The 22,056-nt window shown below is 35.0% G+C and overlaps 1 protein-coding gene across 8 annotated transcripts in view; it reads left to right on the top strand.

The window, feature by feature from the left end:
• Positions 1 to 22,056, top strand: part of LOC131690615 (unconventional myosin-XVIIIa) — a 253,319-nt gene that overhangs the window by 49,518 nt on the left and 181,745 nt on the right. For all 8 annotated transcript variants that reach the window (XM_058976523.1, XM_058976521.1, XM_058976522.1 and 5 more), the window contains 3 exons: positions 705 to 932; positions 991 to 1,479; positions 1,539 to 1,679. In XM_058976523.1, the coding sequence (XP_058832506.1) occupies positions 705 to 932; positions 991 to 1,479; positions 1,539 to 1,679 (858 nt within the window). The remainder of the gene's footprint in view (positions 1 to 704; positions 933 to 990; positions 1,480 to 1,538; positions 1,680 to 22,056) is intronic.

Raw genomic sequence — 22,056 nt, forward strand, 5'->3', positions numbered from 1 at the left:
AGAGATGTATTATGTGCTTCTTGCTAATTTCACATTTTCCTCAAATAAAAAATCGAAAGGTCTACGTAGAGTTTTGAGGAAGGGGATTACTACAAGTATAATTAAAGTTCAAAGAACTTTCGGTGAGCGTCTACACAAATTGAACGCTTGATAGTATGCGTTGGAAAAATTGCGTTCAACTTTGTCACCGGTTTATCCATATAAAGCATTTATTAAACTCTAAAAGAAGAAAGTCAGTCAATTTATTAGATTATCACGATTCAAATCATGCAAAATAGTTGGTGGAAAAACGATTGACCGGGCGGAATGGGACTTTCGAAAAAATGGCGGTTATTTTTCGTCACACTACCACACTGTCCCGGGGCACCTAACACAACTGCGTAGTGAAAAAACCGCAGCCACTTTTTCAAAAGCACCATCCCCATAATTTGAATCCTGATAATCTAATAAATCGACTGATTTTCTTCTTTTAGAGTTTAATGAATGCTTTATATAATGAATGGGATATATCGGCGGCAAAGCTGTACACATTTTTTCCTACGCCTACTACCAAGCGTTCAATTCTTACACATGCTCAAAGAATGTAACTTGAGCCTAAAATCAAAGAAGGCGGAGGACAAAAAGAATAAAATTTCAATCACGTCGGTTTATAAATAATTCCTAACATGGCAAAAAATAATCAAATATTTCTATTCTATTTCCAGACAAAAGTATTACCGCCCGTCCCGCCCAGACCCCCGAAACGTGGAATTTTGAAAGGATCCCGACTGAACCTGAATGAATCTGCTGGTTCGGATGGTGGTTGTTCGTATACTTCAATGTCCCCTGATTCTAAAACAGTATTAATGAGAAATACAATACAAAACGAACGCATAAACTATTCGCAGCTACAAACGCGATACTCAGCCGAAAATCTTAGATTTATGGGAGAGGTAAAGATTTATTTTTTTGTTACGTCGTCTTGGCACTGATTTTTTGTTTGTTCTCTAGATGAGCCCCGGAACTACAAATCATTTGCACGTAACGACATCGCCTTCTCCAAGCGCCGATAGTCTCACGGATACAACAAATTCCTCATTTGCCACTCCACCGTTCTCACTTAGTCCAGTGGGCGAGTCGCAAGGATCATTCCGTTGGTCCCGAGTACAATTATTTGAGGATATTAGTCTTCCACTGCCAGCGATCAAGTTGGTGGATCTGCCACCACCTCGAGAGTTATTGATTAAAAGACAGAAAACGCCTCGAAACGATTTCGGTTTCAGTCTACGGAAAGCGATGGTCCTAGATCGGGCTTCTTCCTTGCTGTCTCCTTCATTCCGCCCGGTTATTTTTGCCGAGCCTAGCGCAAATAGTAGTTCCTATACTGGACTGCTTCCTGGCGATCGTTTGCTGAAAGTGAATGGTATGTCCGTTGAAGAACTGTCTCGAGAAACAATAATCGAGCTGATTCGTAATAGTGGTGATAGTGTTTTAGTACAGGTACTAGAACTTGGTATACTATGATTCATTTGGAAACTGACAATTAGCGTATATTTTAGGTCCAACCAGTGGCCGAGTTAGTAGAACTTTCGCGTCGTTGTATGACGGTCGTGAATAATGCAAAAGATCGAACCGCTTCAGTGAATGTAATCGAATGCAACACACTACGGCGAAGTGCTAGCAAACGGTTCAAAGCCGAGGTAAGTGCCAAACTCTTTTCGATAATCATGATCACCTAGTGTTATATCATATAAGATAAGAGACAATCTTATCTTCGAAAACTGCCCCTGCTAATTTTTTTTTGTACCTTGGATAGCTGATTGCAGCTACTTAAAATATACAGTTGGTTGTAGAACAGAACATGCGAGTTGGTTGGTACAAAAAGAACGTGCTAATGTAACACACAAATAATATTTGTCGGAATGACCGTGTCTGTTTTCGTTCAAAAGTTGCGTAGGGGTGCCGACAACCGACGACTTTCCCCTACCATAGCAAGGTACAGGCTTTCAATACACCAGGCTGATTTAAAGCTGCGCGTGGAAACAAAATCTTCCAAACATTAGTGATTTGAATTGTTCCGACTCAAATATCCTATGTTTTTAATAAACCAAGGTTAGGGTCATATTTTGGTGTAGATGGATCCATGTACTCTAAAAAATATCAGTCTTATTAAACTTAAATACAAAATCCGCTATTTAATTACCTTTCAAAATTGAAAAAGTTCATGTTCCCAATCCGTCCCAGTGAAAACTATTGTGCCCTGAATAAGTTTAATCCAAATTCTACTAGATCGGTGAAAAAAACCTGCGCATAATTGCTCCATTTTTAATGTGAAATATTTGAAAAATTTGACATTTTTGACATTTTTCCGTGTTTTATTACATTGCCCGTGCGAATTTCAAACATTTACAAGGATATTTCTTTTCGAAATAATGTGTAATTCTTGGCAAGATTTAGGTTTAGTTAGCTGGGAAACGAAATGATGATTTTAGAGCCCTTCAAAGTGCTTCGGCGCCAGCGGAGTCATTTCGAAACTCAGTTGAAGCAACATATGTAGTTCAATTCTGCACGAAAACAAATCGATTCGAAGCACTTTGGAGCGCTCTGGTACAATAAAACCATCATTTCGTTTCCCAGATAACTAAACTTAAATCTTGCCAAGAATTACACATTATTTCGAAAATAAATATCCTGGTGAAAGTTTTAACCTAGCACGGACAATGTAAAAAAAGGAGGAAAAATGTCAAAAATATCAAATTTTTCATATATCTCGCATTCAAAATGGAGCAATTATGTGCAAGTTTTTTCATCGATGTAGTAATACAGTGAAAACCCGTTTTTATCATCCCCTAATTTTGTCAGCTTTTCGACCCGATTTCATCAGCCTGCAAGAGTTATGAGGCTTTGTCTACGGAATAATATTGAATATTTTAACAGCTTCGGTTTATTAAAGGAAATAAATCTATATGAGTTGCCATTGCCCCTATTTTGTCAACCAAAAATACACCAAAGGGGCTGATAAAACGGGTCTTCGGTGTATTTGGATTAAACTTAATCAAGGCACAAGAGTTTTCACTGGAACGGATTGGGAACATGAACTTTTTCAATTTTGAAAAGTGAGAAAATGACGGATTTTTTTCTTTGTGTTTAAGTTTAATAAGACTAATATTTTTTAGAGTACATGGATCCATCTACACCAAAATATTACCCTGACCTTGGTTTATTAAAAATATAGGATATTTGAGTCGAAACAATTCAAATCACTAATGTTTGGAAAATTTTGTTTCCCCGCGCAGCTTTAAATCAGCCTAGAGTATTGAAAAAACCCTACCTTTGACAGTGAACTGCGTTGCCAAACTTTAATAAATACACGCAATGTGGTTGCCATCTAATGCAGAAATTACTAGGAAACGTTATGATATAATGTCCTTGATAATGGTTTTTGAAAATAGGACTTTCGGTCAGCTTTTTCGATGAAATACTCCTCTGTGTGACGACTAGCACGCGTTGTTAGGAGCATGATACATTGCACTAGACAAAATAGCGGACTTGACGTTACACATTTCGAGACAAACAAGCACAAAATTTAGTCCTCCACCCGAGGACCGGTGTTTACTTGGCAGACAGCTGCCACTTCGACCGATTTTGCAAATTTTTGACGCGTGGAATGGACCGAGATCCCCTAAGCTATAAGCTGCAGTCCTATCAGCCCGCTAAAAAAGTTATGTGCGTCCTGGTAATTGTTGACTTTTTAAATTAAGATGTGCGTCTGATCCAGGAAAGGAATGCAGCCTAGGAACCTTAGAAATAGCTAATCATTAAGCGTTTTTTCATTCTTTGTTTTTCAAATAATGAGTCAATTGTTCAGCTCTGTACGATTTGGTTCCTCCGAATTCACAGCTTGTTCAGATGGACATTTGATTCGAGCATATTAGGGGTTTCTTGTCTTTAAGATTTGAGATGTGAATAATTGCACATTATTTATTTATTTATTTATTTTTTATTTATTTATTTATTTATTTATTTATTTATTTATTTATTTATTTATTTATTTATTTATTTATTTATTTATTTATTTATTTATTTATTTATTTATTTATTTATTTATTTATTTATTTATTTATTTATTTATTTATTTATCAATTTCTCATTTTTAATCTTTCATTTCAAGGTTCACTTCAGAAGCAGACCTCGAATGCGCGTAAAAAACCCATGATCTTTTGGTACGTTTTTTCAACAATTACAATCATTGTAATTGTTGAAAAAACGTACGAAAAGATTATGGGTTTTTACTAATAAATTAACAAAATTACATGCAAGGTATACAGCATTACATTATGTACAGATATGCTTGATTCTGTCTAACCCTGGGAGGATATTGCTTCATGACGAAAGCGTAAGTGAAAACTCTACCGAGAACGATGATTCGTTCGCAATACAGGGTGCGTATACCGTATACCACAAAATCTTAAAATAATAGTTCTACAACCCAAATCAAAGTGACATAGACTTTTGTGTGATATTTTGAACCGAAACAAGTCACATGGATCATATCTTGACTTTATTGTTATGCTTTTTATTTTTAAATGAATTAATTTACAAACAACCCATAATAAATAAGTGTACCGTACAAAACCGAATGAACCATTTTTATACCCAAATCAGATTTCAATTGAAAACTTAATACTTTGTTCATCCTTCTCGAGCTTCAATAACGTCTGCTACCCATGCTTCTTGAATTCCTGTTTTCAGCTGTATCGAATTGTCCTTTTGCGAATAGGCACTGCAAAAAATACATCATCTGTTTATATTGGGGTTAGATCAGGGCAGATAGCAGGACATTCCAAGACACCGATGTACATTTCGTGATGCGAGAAACGATTTTGTTCGTTTTGAGGAATGACCCTAAGCTTTACTACAACTGTCATGGCTCCGGTATTTGTAGACTTATGATACTTGACTCAGGATTAAAAGACATGTAAGGAAAGAATAACACGTCACGGTCCTAGTAACAATTGAAGCCATAATTGTTACTAGGAACGCTTTGTATCACATTTGTATAAGAGGTATAGTGATCACAGAATTAGCACATTTACATATATTTCCATTTCAGTGTGTGTGCATTGGGTTATACTTACTTTAATCTGTAAGTTAAATTTGTAACCAAAACATGCTATATCACGAAACATACAGGACCTACAAAGTTTGTATCTTCAGAAGATATATTTAAAATGATATGACCTACAACTTTCTCGAAGAAACCACAATCTAGTTTTATTAAATAGCTGATAATAGCGGTGCCCTAGCGCTTGAATGCCGAACTAGTATTATTCATCCAAATAAAGCGCTAGGTGCCATACAACTTTTCAGATGACACCATAATTTTATAACGAAAGATAATAATTGATTCCACGTTTTTGCCTTTCTCATATAAAGGTTATGCAATGACTTTAAAAATCGACTTTTCAACTGAGAATCGGAGGGCGAGATCGCAAAATGTCTGTGTGTATGTATGTGTGTGTGTCAAATAATTTCGCTCAATTTTCTCAGAAATGACTGAACCAATTTGTACAGTTTTTTTTTTCAAATGAACGCTCCCATAAGACGCTCTTTTTTGTTGATCGGAATTCCGATTCCTGAGTTACGGATTGAAGAGTGCGGTCACAAAGGAAATTCCCATGTATATTGGTAACCCTATGATGTCCGAATTATGTAATACACATTCAAATGGGTTCAACATTACTAGGTCCACAACGATTTCTCATATAAACTGATATAATCGTAATATCTCTTGAAATGAACATTATATTACTAGGATTCACTAACGGTCAATCAAAGAGTCCCCACCCCTACCACTCAGCAATATATTAATATGAAGACAACCTTGAACTCACGCCAATTAAGCTAATTAGCAGGCGAACCAGGTTGAATTCGAGTAGATCCTTTCTTTAGCATACTTTCCTTATCTTATAATGGTTAGATTTGGAATTGTTGAAATCAACCCATATTTGCTGTTTCAGCTCATGTTTGATTGCGATATTGTAACTTCATGCAAATCAAGCTTGTTTGGCAAAAATAGTTCACGAATGCAAATGGGCGGATACTTAGAAACCATCATGAACCACCATAAAAACAGCTACCAAACAAACAACCGGCGTCAGTTTTTCCTAGCCGGGTATACAGGCTGCATCAGGCGAACGAGCAACGTGGTTTCAGCGAAGGCAGTGGGCGAGATCAGATATCACCGCTACTCGGCGACAGGCGCAGTACCATCCCTCAGCCAGTATCTGCAACGACCAGGCAGCGTCTTGCGATTTTCCTTGCGACTTCGTACCTTTGTATATTTGAATTTTCCCAACGTAAATCGTCATCGATAGTTAGTGCCTCGCTCTGACCTACAATCGTGCTACTGTTACCCTAGAGCATCGAATTGTGTAAAATTCAACAGAGAAACCATGTTAGGGTATGACAGCAAACGTGAAACCGACGTAAGAGTTAATTCGCAAATTTATACTACCAGCCAATAATGTTTTGTGTATCATTAGCGCTACACTGCGGTCGGTTCTTTGAAAGAGTTTCACGACATCGAGCCGTCGAAGTATGAGAATTGTTTATGGGATGTGGAAGAATTAGAGAAGTTTGGTAGAAACAAGAACTATACGAAGATGAAATGTGATAGAGAATAGATTGAAAATGGCCGTCCGAAAAATGGTGAATTATACATTGTGAAATGAGTTTGATTTGTTTTTCGTATTAAGGGGTTACATACCTTTTTGTGCGAAAAATGTCAAAAAAGTTTGAGTTTACGAAAAGGCATAAAGCAATGACTTCACTACATCAAACTTATAGTATTGTGATAGTCATGATAGTTTCCTTGTGTGATATGTTTTTAGTTTTAGTTGCAAAAACCTATCAAATGCGTGAAATAGTCGAAAATTAGTTCGATTTAATTCGCTTATTTATATTTAAAATGTAAGGAAACATTTGATAATCAAAGGTTTTGTTGAATGCGACTCCCTTAAGGGAAATTTAATCTAAATAATGAGAGAGGGTTTTAAGGCTATAGCTAGGGACCAAAGAAAAATATTTTAAGAGCTTCGGTTTATTAAAAAGAAAGAAAAAAATATGTCCCGATTTTGTCAATGTCCCCGTTTTATCAGCCAAAAATTCACCAATGGGCTGATAAAAACGGGTCTTCACTGTAATTGCTTATCAGGTTCGCAACAGTCGTGTACTTACATATGCTTACCAAGTGTAATAAAAATATAATAAACATTTCCACAATGCTATTAAATCATTGTATGGATGAATGAGAAATGCTTAACTGCACCATTAGGTGGATTAAAATAAGTTCTTTAATTTTCCGACCACAATGTACCGTTTTTCTCTTGATTACTCGATTCACTTTCAATGTAGAGACATGACACTTTCACTAGAATTTTTGAAAAAATATGCTCAACAATATACATTCGTGCAAGAAATATATATTAGATAACCACACAGAGCAAGTATGCGAGCGGCACTGACCTTCAGGAACAACTATTTGGGCCGAAACGTCAACATACAATGCAATCCAACTAAAACAGTATTATATCAAGTTCACCGATATGTGAGCTGCAACATAATAAGTGCAGATAGCAAATCGATAGACTACTTTTTCTTAAAACCTCGGAAAACGAACGAGAAAACTCGAATTTCCATAAGACACAACGTGGGGTTACTTCTTTTTGGACTCCAGCTAGTTCTGGGGTTACCTCCATGGTCAATTTTGACTGCTAATAGCAAAAAATATTTTCAAACTATTAAAAAATGCGTATTTCCACCCAGTGCAAATTGTTACCCTGATGGGGTGCCTTTTCTGAATCACACGAATTTAGTAGGCAAGCCAAAAAACACATTAATCACATTTTTATTGCATTTGGCCAATCAATTGCCACTTGTTGATGATAGATATGAGACACGTAAATAATTAGTCATTTGCTCGAATCTCGATCAGAAAGGATATTCAGTGTCAGTATAATTAGTCTGTGAATTGTTTCAGGTCCCTTCTTAAAAATTAATTGGAAAGTTAATTATTCGCATAACATTTATACATCGCAGAATGATTCCAAACGAAACGCAATACTTCTGCTGATACTAGATACTTGTGCTGGCTCCAAACTGTTCGAAATTCTTGTAAGCGATGTGCTATTCCGCGAAGTCACAGTTTAACATGGGCTTTATCCAGGTAGATCAACAGCCACGAATTTAGCACAATTCACTTCGCATTGCATTAAAAGTGTAGAAACTGGAGTCCAAGTGGATACCATCTATAGCAATCTTAAAGCAGCGTTCGATCGCGTCGATCACTGCCTTCTACTGGCAAAGATAGAGCGGCTTGATGCACAGCTTTACTAAGTGGCTCAAATAATATCTTGTTGGCTGTTCCCTATCTGTCAAACTAGGAAATATTGAATCACCTAACTTCATAAATGTAATGAATAATGACTCTCAGTGTATCCAACTTCTCAGTAATATCTTTCACGCGCAGAAAAAACCCAATTTTTTGGTGCTATACTATCTCGGGGAATTCACTTGAAAGAGTGTCAGTTGTCAGGGAACTTGGTGTACAGCTGGATTTCAAATTGTCGTTTAGAGATCATTATTCCCACATCATTGCAAAAGCTAACAGGAACCTCGGTTTTATAATCAGAATAGCCAAAAAGTTTACTGACCCGTACTGCTTGAGACCACTGTATTTCTCTCTTGAGGAATTCCACGAAGATCCGTCCGAAAATCTTTAAAATCGTGACCGACCATCTTAGATTCCGATGAAACTTTACACATTTCACCGGCATGGAAGACTAAACATTTTCCACAGGTAATAAGATTATTTTGACTCAAGAGCAACTTTTCAAAAGGGCGTAAACGTTCCCACGCGTATGAATTATACAGCAAAACTATCTGAGAACGAGTTACAGGGAATGAATACTTCTGTCCGAAAAAAATATATACTGACAAAAATGTGTCATTTTTCAACAGAATAAAAATTTCTGTTAAAAAATTAAATTGCGAAAAAAAACCATTTTTTTTAAAAATTTTATATTTTGTCAACAAAAATCTAAAGAGAAAGGAAACATTTTGAAGGTGATTGCATGATGGAGAAAAAATCGGTAAAAAAGTTTTTTTAACAATAACTTCAAACATGTTTTCACATTTCCTACTAATTGACATACAAAACTGTAATTTTATTACAGAATATAATTATAAGCATAATTTAAAATCAAAATGCATTTAACAAAAATCTTCCAAAATGTGATAGTTTTCGAGATATTTGGAATTTTGCTCCATCAAAAACTATTAATTCGTGTAATTATGCTCTTTTTAAAAGTTATTCGCGTTACCCAATCATAAAATCTCAAAAATCTAATGTTTATCGTTTTAAAAACGTAAATGCAACTTTTTCAGTGTATTTGGATCATGGAGAAGCTTTCAATAAAAAAGTTTTCCTAACAACAACTTTTGACATATTTTTATAATTCATACTATTTGCAGTCAAAAATACAATTTTCTTTTTGAATATGATTCTAAACGCCTTTTTAAATCGAAATGCTCATAACAAAAATTTTTTGAAATATAGTATTCCTCGAGATATTTTAACTTTTGTTTTAACAACACAATTATTTTGTTTTACTACGACCTTTTCATAAGTTATTCGCGTTTCTCCATCAACAATAATAGGTTTTTCAAAAGACCCATAAACTTTCCAACAAATTTTCCTTTGACATCAAGGCGATATTGTAAATCTTTTGAAAGTTACATGAAAGCAACCAAAGTATGATTCAACTATATAGTTTAATCATCAGACCCTATGGTTAAATAATATTTTGGTTACTTTCATGTAGATTTCAAATAGTTTACAATACCGCCTTGATGTCCAAGGAAAAGTTGTAGGAAAGTTTACGGGCCTTTTGAAAAACCTATTATTGTTGATGGAGAAACGCGAATAACTTATGAAAAGGTCGTAATAAAACAAAATAATTGTGTTGTTAAAACAAAAGTTAAAATATCTCGAGAAATACTACATTTCAGAAAATTTTTGTTATGAGCATTTCGATTTAAAAAGGCGTTTATATTCAAAAAGAAAATTGTATTTTTGACTGCAAATAGTATGAATTATAAAAATATGTCAAAAGTTGCTGTTAAGAAAACTTTTTTATTGAAAGCTTCTCCATGCTCCAAATACACTAAAAAATTTGCTTTTTCGTCTTTAAAACGATAAACATTAGATTTTTGACATTTTATGATGGGGTAACGCGAATAACTTTTGAAAAGAGCATGATTACAGGAATTAATTGTTTTTGATGGAGCAAAATTCCAAATATCTCGAAAACTATCGGATTTTGGAAGATTTTTGATAAATACATTTTGATTTTAAATGATTCTTAGAATTATATTCTGTGATAAAATTACAATTTTGTAGGGTGAAGTGCCTATTTTCACCATACTAAGGAGGGCGCCTCACTGATTCATTAATTACTCGGCCTACAATCAATGGAATGCGTACAAATTGGCATCAATAGCTTTGCTTCGTTGTTAAGTACCAAGATAATAACATACATGCGCTGAAAACAGTGAAATTCTCGTGTTTGAGCGCAACGAAAACACGAATCGAGTGCCCCTATTGTTGCGCTACCATTTGACTCAATGCGTTAAACAAAGATGGCAGACACTGCTCTAACCAACGGCTTCAAATGGGTAGCGTAATAATAGAAACATAGCGATAATGGGCTCATCACCCTATGTCAATTAGTATGAAATTTTAAAACATGTATGAAGTTATTGTTAGAAAAACTTTTTTACCGATAAGTTCTCCATCATGCAATCACATTCAAAATGTTTCTTTTCTCTTTAGGTTTTCGTAGACAAAATAGAAAAATTTAAAAAAAATGGGTTTTTTTCGCAATTTAAATTTTTAACATAAATTTTTGTTTTTTTGAAAAATGACGCAACATTTTTTTCAGTGTATATTTTTTTTGGATGGAAGTATTTATACCCTGTAACTCGTTCTCAGATAGTTTTGCTGTATAAAATACAGTGAACGAACGAAAAAAAATTGAAATTTATACACGTAGAAACGTTTACGCCCTTTTGAAAAATTGCTCTGGTATCAAAATATTCCAATTGCCAGAGAATATCATAGAGATTCATACACCGAACACACCTGCAAAGTTTCGTTAGAATCTACGATGGTCATATTTTTCGGTCGGCCGGTTTCTCATGGAATCCCTCTCCTGTTCGCTCCATCCTGGAAGCTTCGGCTGTTATCTGGTGCCCATATGCGAGTATCTGGATTAATAGAATTGAAGCAGTACAAGTTAGGTTTCCCAGATATGCTCTTAAATCTTTGCCATGCTGGAAGGTCCGACCTGCGACGGTCGTGCGCATTATAGCGCATCATTGTACGAATTATGCTTACTACCTCCGACGTGATTCCCTTCTTTAGAATAAGAGAAAATACGATTGTCGCTAGTCAAATTTTCCAGTTTTCAGAAGCAGCCAGAATAGTTCGGAAAACATCCGGATTTCTCGGCCGCGAATTAAGAGCGAGTAATCTAGTAGCGAGTATCTAATAGTTCCGAATTTCTGTTAAAAAACTATAAGATGAATTTCATTGGCAAGTAAATGTCACTAAATCAATGGAAAATATGATTCTTATTAATTATAAATGAAATCAATTTTAAATTTTGTGATAAAATATAATATTTTGCGACATGATCATATTGCCCCTTAAGATTGCTCATATTGCCCCATAAAGTTTTTACCAAGCCAAAAATCGATCATTACCAACAACGATTATTTTCAAAGATTTTAAGTTTTCTTCAGCACTCTTAATAACTGTATTTGAAGAATATGCTGTATTCTACCAATAGAGGGAAATTTGGGATTATTTGTATGTTTTACTGCAGATATATTTGCCTTCAACTTTAGGGTGCTCATGTTGCCTCACGTTACCCTGTATAATGCAATAAAACATTTTGAGCAACAGATTACAACCAATTCCCTGAAATATAACCCCCCTCCACGAGAAACGACATTTACTGAAGATCATCTCATCATCATGGAATTAAAAAACCTGTTTTAAACCATCTAGTGGTGCAATTGTGCCTTTCTCATTTGTCCAAACTACGATTCCATAGCTGATTATGTTCAGTACAATGGTGGAAATGTATATTACATATTCAGTACGATTTGCACATAGTACATACAATGGATCGACTGCCACGATATTGAGATACTATGTGTCGACACTGAAACATCGCTTGAAACCAACGGCGGATCAAGGAGGAAGATCCGTTAAGAAATTTAAACTACTTATAATTTTAAAGTAGCAACCCCTTACTGCATACTTCTACCTAAGCCAATACAAGCCAACAAAATTAGGTTGACGATTTTTAGAGCGATTGCATAACCTTTCTATATAAGAAAGGCAAAAATGTGCCAAAGTCAAAAAAGTCAATTCTCGTCAAAAAAATTTCTTCGAGATTACACCAAATCTTAACGTTTCATGCATTTTAAAGTCATTTGGCATCCAAAATACAAATTCGATGGGAAGGTTGTACCTTTCATTTGAGACTAAGTTTGTGCAAATCGGTCCAGTCATCTCTGAGAAACAGAGGTGACATTTTTTTCCACACACACGCATACATACACACATACATACACACAGACATTTTCCGATCTCGACAAACTGAGTCGAATGGCATATGACATTCGGCTCTCCGGGTCGGGATCAGGTTGACGATTTTTAGAGCGATTGCATAACCTTTCTATATGAGAAAGACAAAAATCCATCACTTTCGTCGACTAAAATCAAAAACATCGTTGAACGAGATCGTAGCATGTCAGTGAGCAGCAAAACCATACAAATATGACGTCTGAGGAGCATTTGATCGCCCTTATTGCACAAAACAAACCACTTATTTCTAAAAACAATTCGACAGCTAGAGTAAACTTTGCTAAGTTGGACGGAAATAAATCTGCAACTTTTTGGAGAAATGGTTTTTGAGGCGATGAGTCGAAATTTAATCAATTTGGGTAGGACAGTAAAGATTCTGTTTAATTTTCAGCAAAGAGGCATCATAATCCTCCGTATTATATAATAGGTACCATAAAATTAGTACAACACGGTGGCGGTTGTATTGTGTATGCTTTTTCATGGCATGGTATGGGGTCAATCGTAAACATTAATAGCAGAATAGATCCGCATATGTACAACAAAATATTGTAGGATCATATGGAGCCACCTACTGGTTTATGTGGTGAACATTTATCCATGATAACGACCTTAGGGTAATTTGGGGAGAATGTGCGGCAACATTTCTTAAATTCTGTATCAAAGTAAACCATTCAATATTTGATAAAATCATTTTTATCAATTGTGACAAGTTTCGAAAATACTGTCAAATGGTTTTTGTCATGAAGAAAAATTCATCAAATTTCCATGAACATTTTTAAAAAAAAGGTCATTGCGGGAGAGATGCCGCATGTGTGGGTGAGATGCCGCACCATAGTCACAAACTGAAAAATGGTGAACAAAAGTATTTTTAGCTATCGTTGATGTTTTTGTGATTAGGGGTCTTCAGCTGAGTTTCATGAAGTTTGATTACACCTATAAATCGGCCAGCACCTTCATTTTTCTTAAGGGGGCAATACCATTTCTAGGAACATTTTTTTATTCAACATTTTGAAAATATTTTTCTTTTGCAACCTTGTGTAACGGTTAAGTTGGAGTAACTTAATTAAGGATACTATTTATTTATATGTTTGTACGAGCGATATATTGGTAGGGGTTCCTTAAAAGCAGTTTTTGGTTGTTTCTTCCAACAATGAATTTATATAACTTTGGTTTGGTCTTGAAAGATTCATTTTAAAAAAGAATCATTTCGTTGAAATTTTCATTTTTATCCTAAGATTGACATCACTACAAATCAATGCGTTCAAACTTGAAACTTTAAAGAATAAACCGAAGTAAATAATACCTTATTGCATATCGCCCGTTTAAATACATAGATAAATAGACTCATATTCCTATATGTCACCGTGTTAGGTCCGTTAGTTTGTGGATATACATTATTAAGAACCTATACCTGACACAAATGATCATTTAATGACATTTCGAGGTGAAAAAATACATTTTAGCTACGTATCCTCCGCCATCGAGTGCTGCATCTCACCCGCAATTTTGATGCGGCATCTCTCCCAATTGTGTGGGAGAGATGCCGCACGACGATATTTTCCTCTGAAATTATGTATGACCGTGCTCATGATCAGAATGCCTTCTAAAAGGTCCCAGCTATTCAACCGATGCATGTTTTACCAAAAAATCGAACAATTTAAAAAAAATACGAAATTTTAAAGTGGCACTGAAAAACTTTCGGCACTCCGTGATGCAACTGGACGCACATAATCATTAATAAAAATTTTGTGAGTTAATAATAAGCATTATTTTACATCTCCAGTGTTGTAATTCTTCGAAAGGCAAGCTCACAATATCATATTACCGTATAAAAGTGACCCTATATACGAGATATAGAAAGTGCGGCATCTCACCCGACGCGGCATCTCTCCCGAAATTACCCTACCCTAAAACGTACATGTTCGTGTGGTTTTTTGATCAAATGGTTAATGTTCTTTCATGATCTGCCAACTGCCCAGACCTAAATCTAATAGAAATTCTATGGAACGGTAATAGTGGGGTAAAAATGAAAAAAGAAAAATATAATATAGTTAAAATTTGTCCTGTAAGTACATATGGAGTTTCAACGGGTCGTGCACCAATTCAAGTTGATAAAGAAAAAATAATAACTAAATTTCAAAATAAAATTTGATTTAATGGATAAAATTGAAACCCTCGAAATTTATTTAAATGAATAAATGGTAAAAAAAAATAAAATAGCAATAGAAATTACTAATCCAATTACACCTCCTAATTTATTAGGAATTGATCGTAAAATAGCATATGCAAATAAAAAATATCATTCTGGTTGAATATGAACAGGAGTAACTAAAGGATTTGCAGGAATAAAATTTTCAGGATCTATTAAAAAATAATAAAATTTTCAAATAAAAGTTATTAAAATTCAAAGAAATATAATAAATCCAATTAAATCTTTGTATACAAAATATGGATGAAAAGGAATTTTATCAATATTACTATTTAATCCTAAAGGATTATTAGATCCAGTTTGATGTAAAAATAATAAATGAATCATAGTTAATGCTAAAATAATAAAAGGTAAAATAAAATGAAAAGCAAAAAATCGAGTTAAAGTAGCATTATCAACAGCAAATCCTTCTCAAATTCATTGAACAATATCATTATCTAAGTATGGGATAGCAGATAATAAATTAGTAATAACTGTAGCTCCTCAAAAGGATATTTGACCTCAAGGTAAAATGACAAATTCGTAAAAATCAACCGTTATTAACATCTCGATAAATATGATTAACTCTATTAAAAGCTGTTTCAATATCTGCTGTATAATGTATTGCTAAAAATAAACCAGTTAAAATTTGAATAATTAAACATAATCCTAGTAAAGATCCAAAATTTCATAATTGCCTAAAAAGTTTTCACCCGATCGTAAAACTTTTTTTTAGCTTGTTCGCAATTTAACTGCCTTGTCGTTGAACGCTCCATTTTTTCGTCAAATTTTTTTATATTAATGTTAGCAAATTTTTAATAATTTTTATCACGTGAAAATAGTGTTTTTTTAAAGCCGTTTCCAAAAAGAAAAAAAATTTTTAATCAAGGGCATCACTGGTACATATGAGAGTCAAAAAATGTTTTTTTTTTCATTTACCAAAATCAGGCGAAAATGACGACAGCGACGCTACTTTCTAAAGCATCGGACCTTTGCGAAAGCGAAAATGAGACAACGGCCTAGGACAAAGCACACGAGTAAGATCAATTTAATTATTTCCTACGCACACTCGTTTTCGCTTTGAGATTGAGAGAGACATTAGTCCCTTCCAGGGATGGGAATTATCATTCATTCGCATGATTCCTGGCGAATCTGTTCATTGCTTTGACAGCAGCCAGTCGTTCATTCACGATCCGACTAAAACTTTCCAAATAAACACAACTGAACGTAGGTAGACATTAAATTCCGAAGGTGTGAGCCAGGTAAAAGAATGACACGTCCTATATGTTGAATGAAGAAGATGGTGTTCTTTATTGACGGATTGATTCGGAAGATTGTAATGTAAACATTCACAAGTGAATCAACTTTTTCACAAATGAATGTGAAATTGTATTCTCCGGTTGGGTTAGGTCAACTTTATAGTGCAAATGTACGCTATAATCAATATTGGAAAGTAGATTGCACTAGAATCCACTTGAAATTGATATTGTGATATGCACGGAATCGTTTTAAGAAGTTATTTCCGGGCAAATGCATGCTTGTACATTAGGACGTCCCAAAAAAAATCGATGTTCGAAAAGTCATGGTGCTCAACCCTATAATGAAAGATAAGCACATTTTAAGCACTTTTGTAGAACAAATCAAGTTTCTAAAAAATCATCTAGAGGTTCCGCAAATGCGATTTATATAAGTGGTTTTCGCAATAGCCAAAATAAATCTTCTAAAGCTTCAATCAGGCCGTATGTATTCGATAATATATCAAATAGTTTCAATTTGAGTGTTTTATTACAAGACTTAGCATACATTCACATTAATAAATAAATCTAATCAATCGTGAATGTTACATAGGTTATAGCAATATTGGTGTTATCACTTCTTATTCGAAAAAGTTGTTGATCATGCACAATCCCATAAATCTCTCAATAACTACCTTAGAATAAGATGGTAGATTCCACATATGAAAATGTTTTGCATGATTGAGAAAAATCCTTTTTATTTGACACCCAATATACCTACACTGGTCAAGTTACGGTTGAGATATTGAACAATTCAAAAAAATGTAGCAAAGTTTCATGGTTTGAAAGCATTTACTTAAAAATGCTATATCTCAGCCCCTCGACCGAATTTTCACAACATTTGTTCACGAAAATTTTTGCAATGAACAGTACTTTCCAAAACATGCCTTTGGTTTATTGAAAAAAAATTATTGACATTCGTTTTGTGTGGATTTTCTTCAAAATTAACCGAAAAAATATTTTTTTCGCCATGAATAAGAGGTTCTATAATTAATAAAAGGACTTTTGTAAAAAACTTTTAAATGGGGTTTATTCTCTGAGGTCCACAGAAAAATGAAATAATATATTAAAAATAATTGGGGTTTGAAAAAGTTGCGAAAACCACTTATATACGACAATTTTGCTAAAAAATGACCATTTTTCATAAATCGCATTTGCGGAACCTCTAGATGATTTTTTAGAAACTTGATTTGTTCTACAAAAGTGCTTAAAATGTGCTTATCTTTCATTATAGGGTTGAGCACCATGACTTTTCGAACATCGATTTTTTTGGGGACAGCCTATTGTACATGTTCCTTTTGAAATTTTCGAGCATCAGCGGTGCTTGCTTTATTTGCAATTCTCATCTGCTTTGAAGTGGAATTTTCTGCCCTCCTCCTCCTCCTGGATAACTTGCAACGGGATCTTTTTTTGAGTACAGCGTCGCTTCATTCTAAAAAATGTTTTTTTTCACCAGCACATTGCAAACTACTTACCTAACAATAAAAAATCAAAAATATTGTATAGGTCTATAAACAAGAACGACAAGTTTTTTGACGTAGGACTACGTCTTTGTTTTCGATATGGGGGTGCACTCTGCAAATTCTACAAAAATGGTATGTAACGAAAAGTGGTCCAATTTTAAAATTTTTTTTTTTCAGCCATCTCATGATAAATTTTCAATTTTTTTACACAAATCGCCCCGAAATACTTCTAAGAATAAATTCCAATAGATAAACCCAAAAATTTTTGATATCATAGCATTAAAAAATTAAATAATATACAACCTTGTCAAAATATCGCGCATTAACACACAGAAGATAGCGCTTCCCAAGCCCTGTACGACGGATTGGTGTACCTAGCGCGCAACGCTTCTATGAATGACGTCATCATCGACTATTTAAAGAACGGACTTGGCCAGACACGCTCAGTTCCCTGTTGAACGGCTGGCGAAGCAGATCACTGCGCTGTGTTTTTTACAGCCAGTGTAGCTGAGCTAGAAGTTCGTTACACTGGCTGTGGAGGAGCGCTACCCTGTGTCGTCCAACAGGCGACCGCTCCAACTGCTTCCTAAATGCCGCTGAATGTTGCCAGTAAATTTTTGGTTTAACTAGCACATGTATTTCCTATTTGCGCTTGAAATTAAGTAATGTAGTGGTAGTAATAAGCTTCCCATTTTGGTTTAAACGCAAGGACAGTTTTTAAAACAGGATTTGATTAATTAGTTTAGCTCATCTAAGCAATTTTATCAATTATGTAATTTAAAAGGAATTTTACGGAACTTGGTGAATTTGGCCCCACTTTCAACTGGTATAATCAACCTGCACAAAGTGTTGCATAACGCAGGGCTGTTTTTTGGAACAAAATGTGTTATCATTCAGCCCTTCGCTATGCAAAATCACGATATTATGACAGATGGGCTAAGCGCGGCCTTTCCTTTCAATCGGGAAAGGCCGCGTGGAATTTTGGTGAAATACGCTAATAGTGTCGTGGTGGTACTAGTTGTCTCTTTCGCTCTACCCATCATCATCAGCGTTGACTCATTTTGCATTGTACGCTTGGGTTCAATGTTTGGTGCGAATGTATTGGTAGGTAGGGGAACTGGCGGTAAAATGAACACGTTAAGCAAAGTCATTATTTTCTAACTAATAAGTGAATGAGATATTACAATCACCTTATGTTTCTTGTTAGACATGTTTTGTACATATCTGGTAAAAATACTTCGTCATAAATACATTTTTTCAAACATGATTCTTGATTTCTAAACATGTCCAAAAATGAGACATGTTTATAGCGAGTGGTTAAAATGAACATGTGGCGGTGGTAAAATGAACAGCTTCTGGTGACCTGCAAAATGTCCTGTATGTATGCAATGCGCAGCGTTGGAAAGCATTTTCCGATCAATGCTAATATCCCAACAAATCATGAGCTTTGCATACACACAGGGCATTTTGCAGGCATAAAATTGTTACGGAAGAATTGAATTTTCATGACGTAATATTAACCATTTTACAATCTTGTGGCATCGAAACACATCTACAAACTTGGGGTTATCCATGGATGTTTGAACTTTTAGGATCTGTTTGAGAGCAACTAGAAAGCTTGTTCTATACATGAGATGTGATTATATTGTCTAAAATTTGATTTTTCTTCACCGGTCCGGGTGTTTTTTCCCACACACTAAGTACTATTAAAATAAATATTTTACATTAAGTAGTATAGTCCTACGTCTACAGTTCGTGCAACCCCATAGGGCTGCCCCTTGTAGTTTTTATTAGAAAGATCCGGTGAATGTTTTTAAATGAATCTTTGTGAACGAAAGAATGCATTCATTTGCGATCCTTTCTGCTTTCATTCAAAACATTATATATGTGATGCAGAATGAATCATTGGGTGAACACTAACATTGCCGTGCACTGTCACTTTTTTCAGTTTTGTGTTTTGCATCTCGCTTTCACATGAACGCGTAACTTTACACAAGAAGGGTTGTCGAGATCGGGTTTCACAGTAACAGCGTGTTGGTGCATGATTTCAAATTGATCGTTTCCTGAAATGATTTTTCCCATGCCTGATCCCTTCGATATTGAACGTAGTGCTAGGCGGACGAAAATACACTATTAACGATATTTACTTGTCGTTGTTCTATTTCGTGGAATTAGAAGCTAGCGGTGATATTGGACGACTAAGCACTATTGGTGTGCATATTTCCCGTTGTTGCCGTGTTCTAGTTGCAGTTCTATGATGCACATTGCTATAATTTCATTTAATTTTTTTTAACGACTTTCAATTAGCAAGAGATTACTGGTTAGGGAAAGTTATGAAAATTAGAGCCATAGTACTAAAGTGAGAGCAAAGATGTGAAGTATACAGATCAGAAAATTAGAAGTGGCAGGGTCATTAGAACAGGCTTAATATCTTACAGGCTTAAGTTTTATCTTCTACAGATGAGGATCGAGCTAAGGCAGCATTACTACGAAACACTCGGTTCCGGAGTTACGGGTTGTGGAGGAAAGGAAAGTTCTGTACTCACTAATTGGGATCATTTTAAAAAAAAGTCCATGCATCCTCCCTCGAGCCAGTCTAATTAGGCAATTTTGTCAATTTAATACCCCTTTCATGAAAATGAGCTTTGTCTAACCCTCTAGTTCCCACCACCGCCTCTAGGCGGTCTCTATAAAAATCCAAATAAAACTACCAAAACATGATTGTATGTTGTCATCCGCACTAGCATTTCTTCCCAAAGCTCAACCTTTCAAATATACATTACTTGAATATTCGTAGCTTTCTGTCAAAGGCAATAGAAGCTCAAAGTTGAAAATTCAAGGAAAATGTGGAAAAAAACTTATATTTAGTGGTAATCTTCATTAAACAAATTTTACCTATTTTTGGAAATTTCAATAACTAAAAAAATATTTTTGAGTAGCCTGTTACTAGCATTTCACTGTGGATGTGAATTGGTTTAGTGGAATAATTTGGAAGTTTAGGTTTTTTGGTAAAATACTTTTCCTGCCTAGAGGCGGTTTTGGCACATGAGGGTAAAAAGTTTCAGTCTTTAGTAATTATTTATCGTACCGAAACCAGCATTATGTGCAATTTTCGCTGAGTAGAAGTATGTTTTAAAAACTTTGGGTGAATGCTGCTGTTAGAATATGGATGCGCTTATCATTTAAAAATATTTAGGGGAGTCTTGGCCTAGTTGACGAATTCTTTTTTTTTTCTTCTTTTGTATTAGACATATGGCGCTGTCTCTAGTTCTGTACTTCAAGAACTGTGTAATACATTCTCCAATGTGTTTATGTTGCATTACATTATGTTTCGTACACGTTGTAAGCGATATTGAGTTTTCGAGCGTATTACAGTGAACGCCGCTCTAACCAACGGCTTCACATGGTTAGGGCGAAAGCGAGCGAGTTCAAAACTATTTCAGGAATGACTAGATTTTTCGATAGCGCGCGAAATGAACTTTTCGTGGCCGTATATGTAATTTTACTTCGAAATTTCACCTGAAGAATTTCGAAAATTTGCTGTTGAATACAAAGTATGCGCCGAATTTGAAATGCCCGAACATTGAGGCTGAAAAATAATAAGCATCGATTGATTTGCGGTTTTATTGAAAAGACATCTCACGCGATCCATACTTTATCATCGAAAGTGGCCAGGTGGCGTCATTGTGCGTATAGTCGTAACTTGGCGAGATTTCCGCGTGATATATTTAAAATTCCGTGATGCAGCAAGCAGTCTGCTCTTTTATGCAATGCATTCTCTTTTACACGATCTTCTTAAATTAAAAAGATAAAACATGATTAGTGAAACCATCGCCAGCAGACCCTGGACTCCTCTACTATAAATTAGAAGTCAATAATTAAACAACCAAAGCACTAGAGAAATACTCCTTACAGTTTAGGTAATTTGCGTTCTGATGGAGTCCAAAATATAAGCATCCATCTGTATTGGCTTATGTTGAAGTAACTAGAAGAAGAAAAGTTTTTTTTTTATTCGTCCAGGGGCCCAACACCGCCTCTAGACGGCCTGCTTATTTTAAGACTTTAATGAAAAATCTATTAGTTACAAGAATTACCAACATTATTTTCGTCTTTCTCATCACGAAGCCTACCTCCAAAAGTTTTTTCAATCCAAAAAAAATTTAGGCACTAGAGTGTTATATAACATACAAAGTTGTGGCAAAAAACTGGGTTAAGTTCGTGATTTTTTAAAATGTTTTATGCAAATTTTATTTGAAAAAGTGAAAGGCAATTCGTTGGTAGTACTATCTAAAATGGAAAAAAAACTAGTTGAGTTAAAAAATATATTCAGGTTTGTTGGAGTTATGGCCCATCCGAAGCGTGTTTTAGCAGAGACTTGCGGTGAACGCTCTCCGAGTTCTGAGCGGCTGAAAT

This window comes from Topomyia yanbarensis, chromosome 3, assembly GCF_030247195.1.
Source record: "Topomyia yanbarensis strain Yona2022 chromosome 3, ASM3024719v1, whole genome shotgun sequence".
NCBI lineage: Eukaryota > Metazoa > Arthropoda > Insecta > Diptera > Culicidae > Topomyia > Topomyia yanbarensis.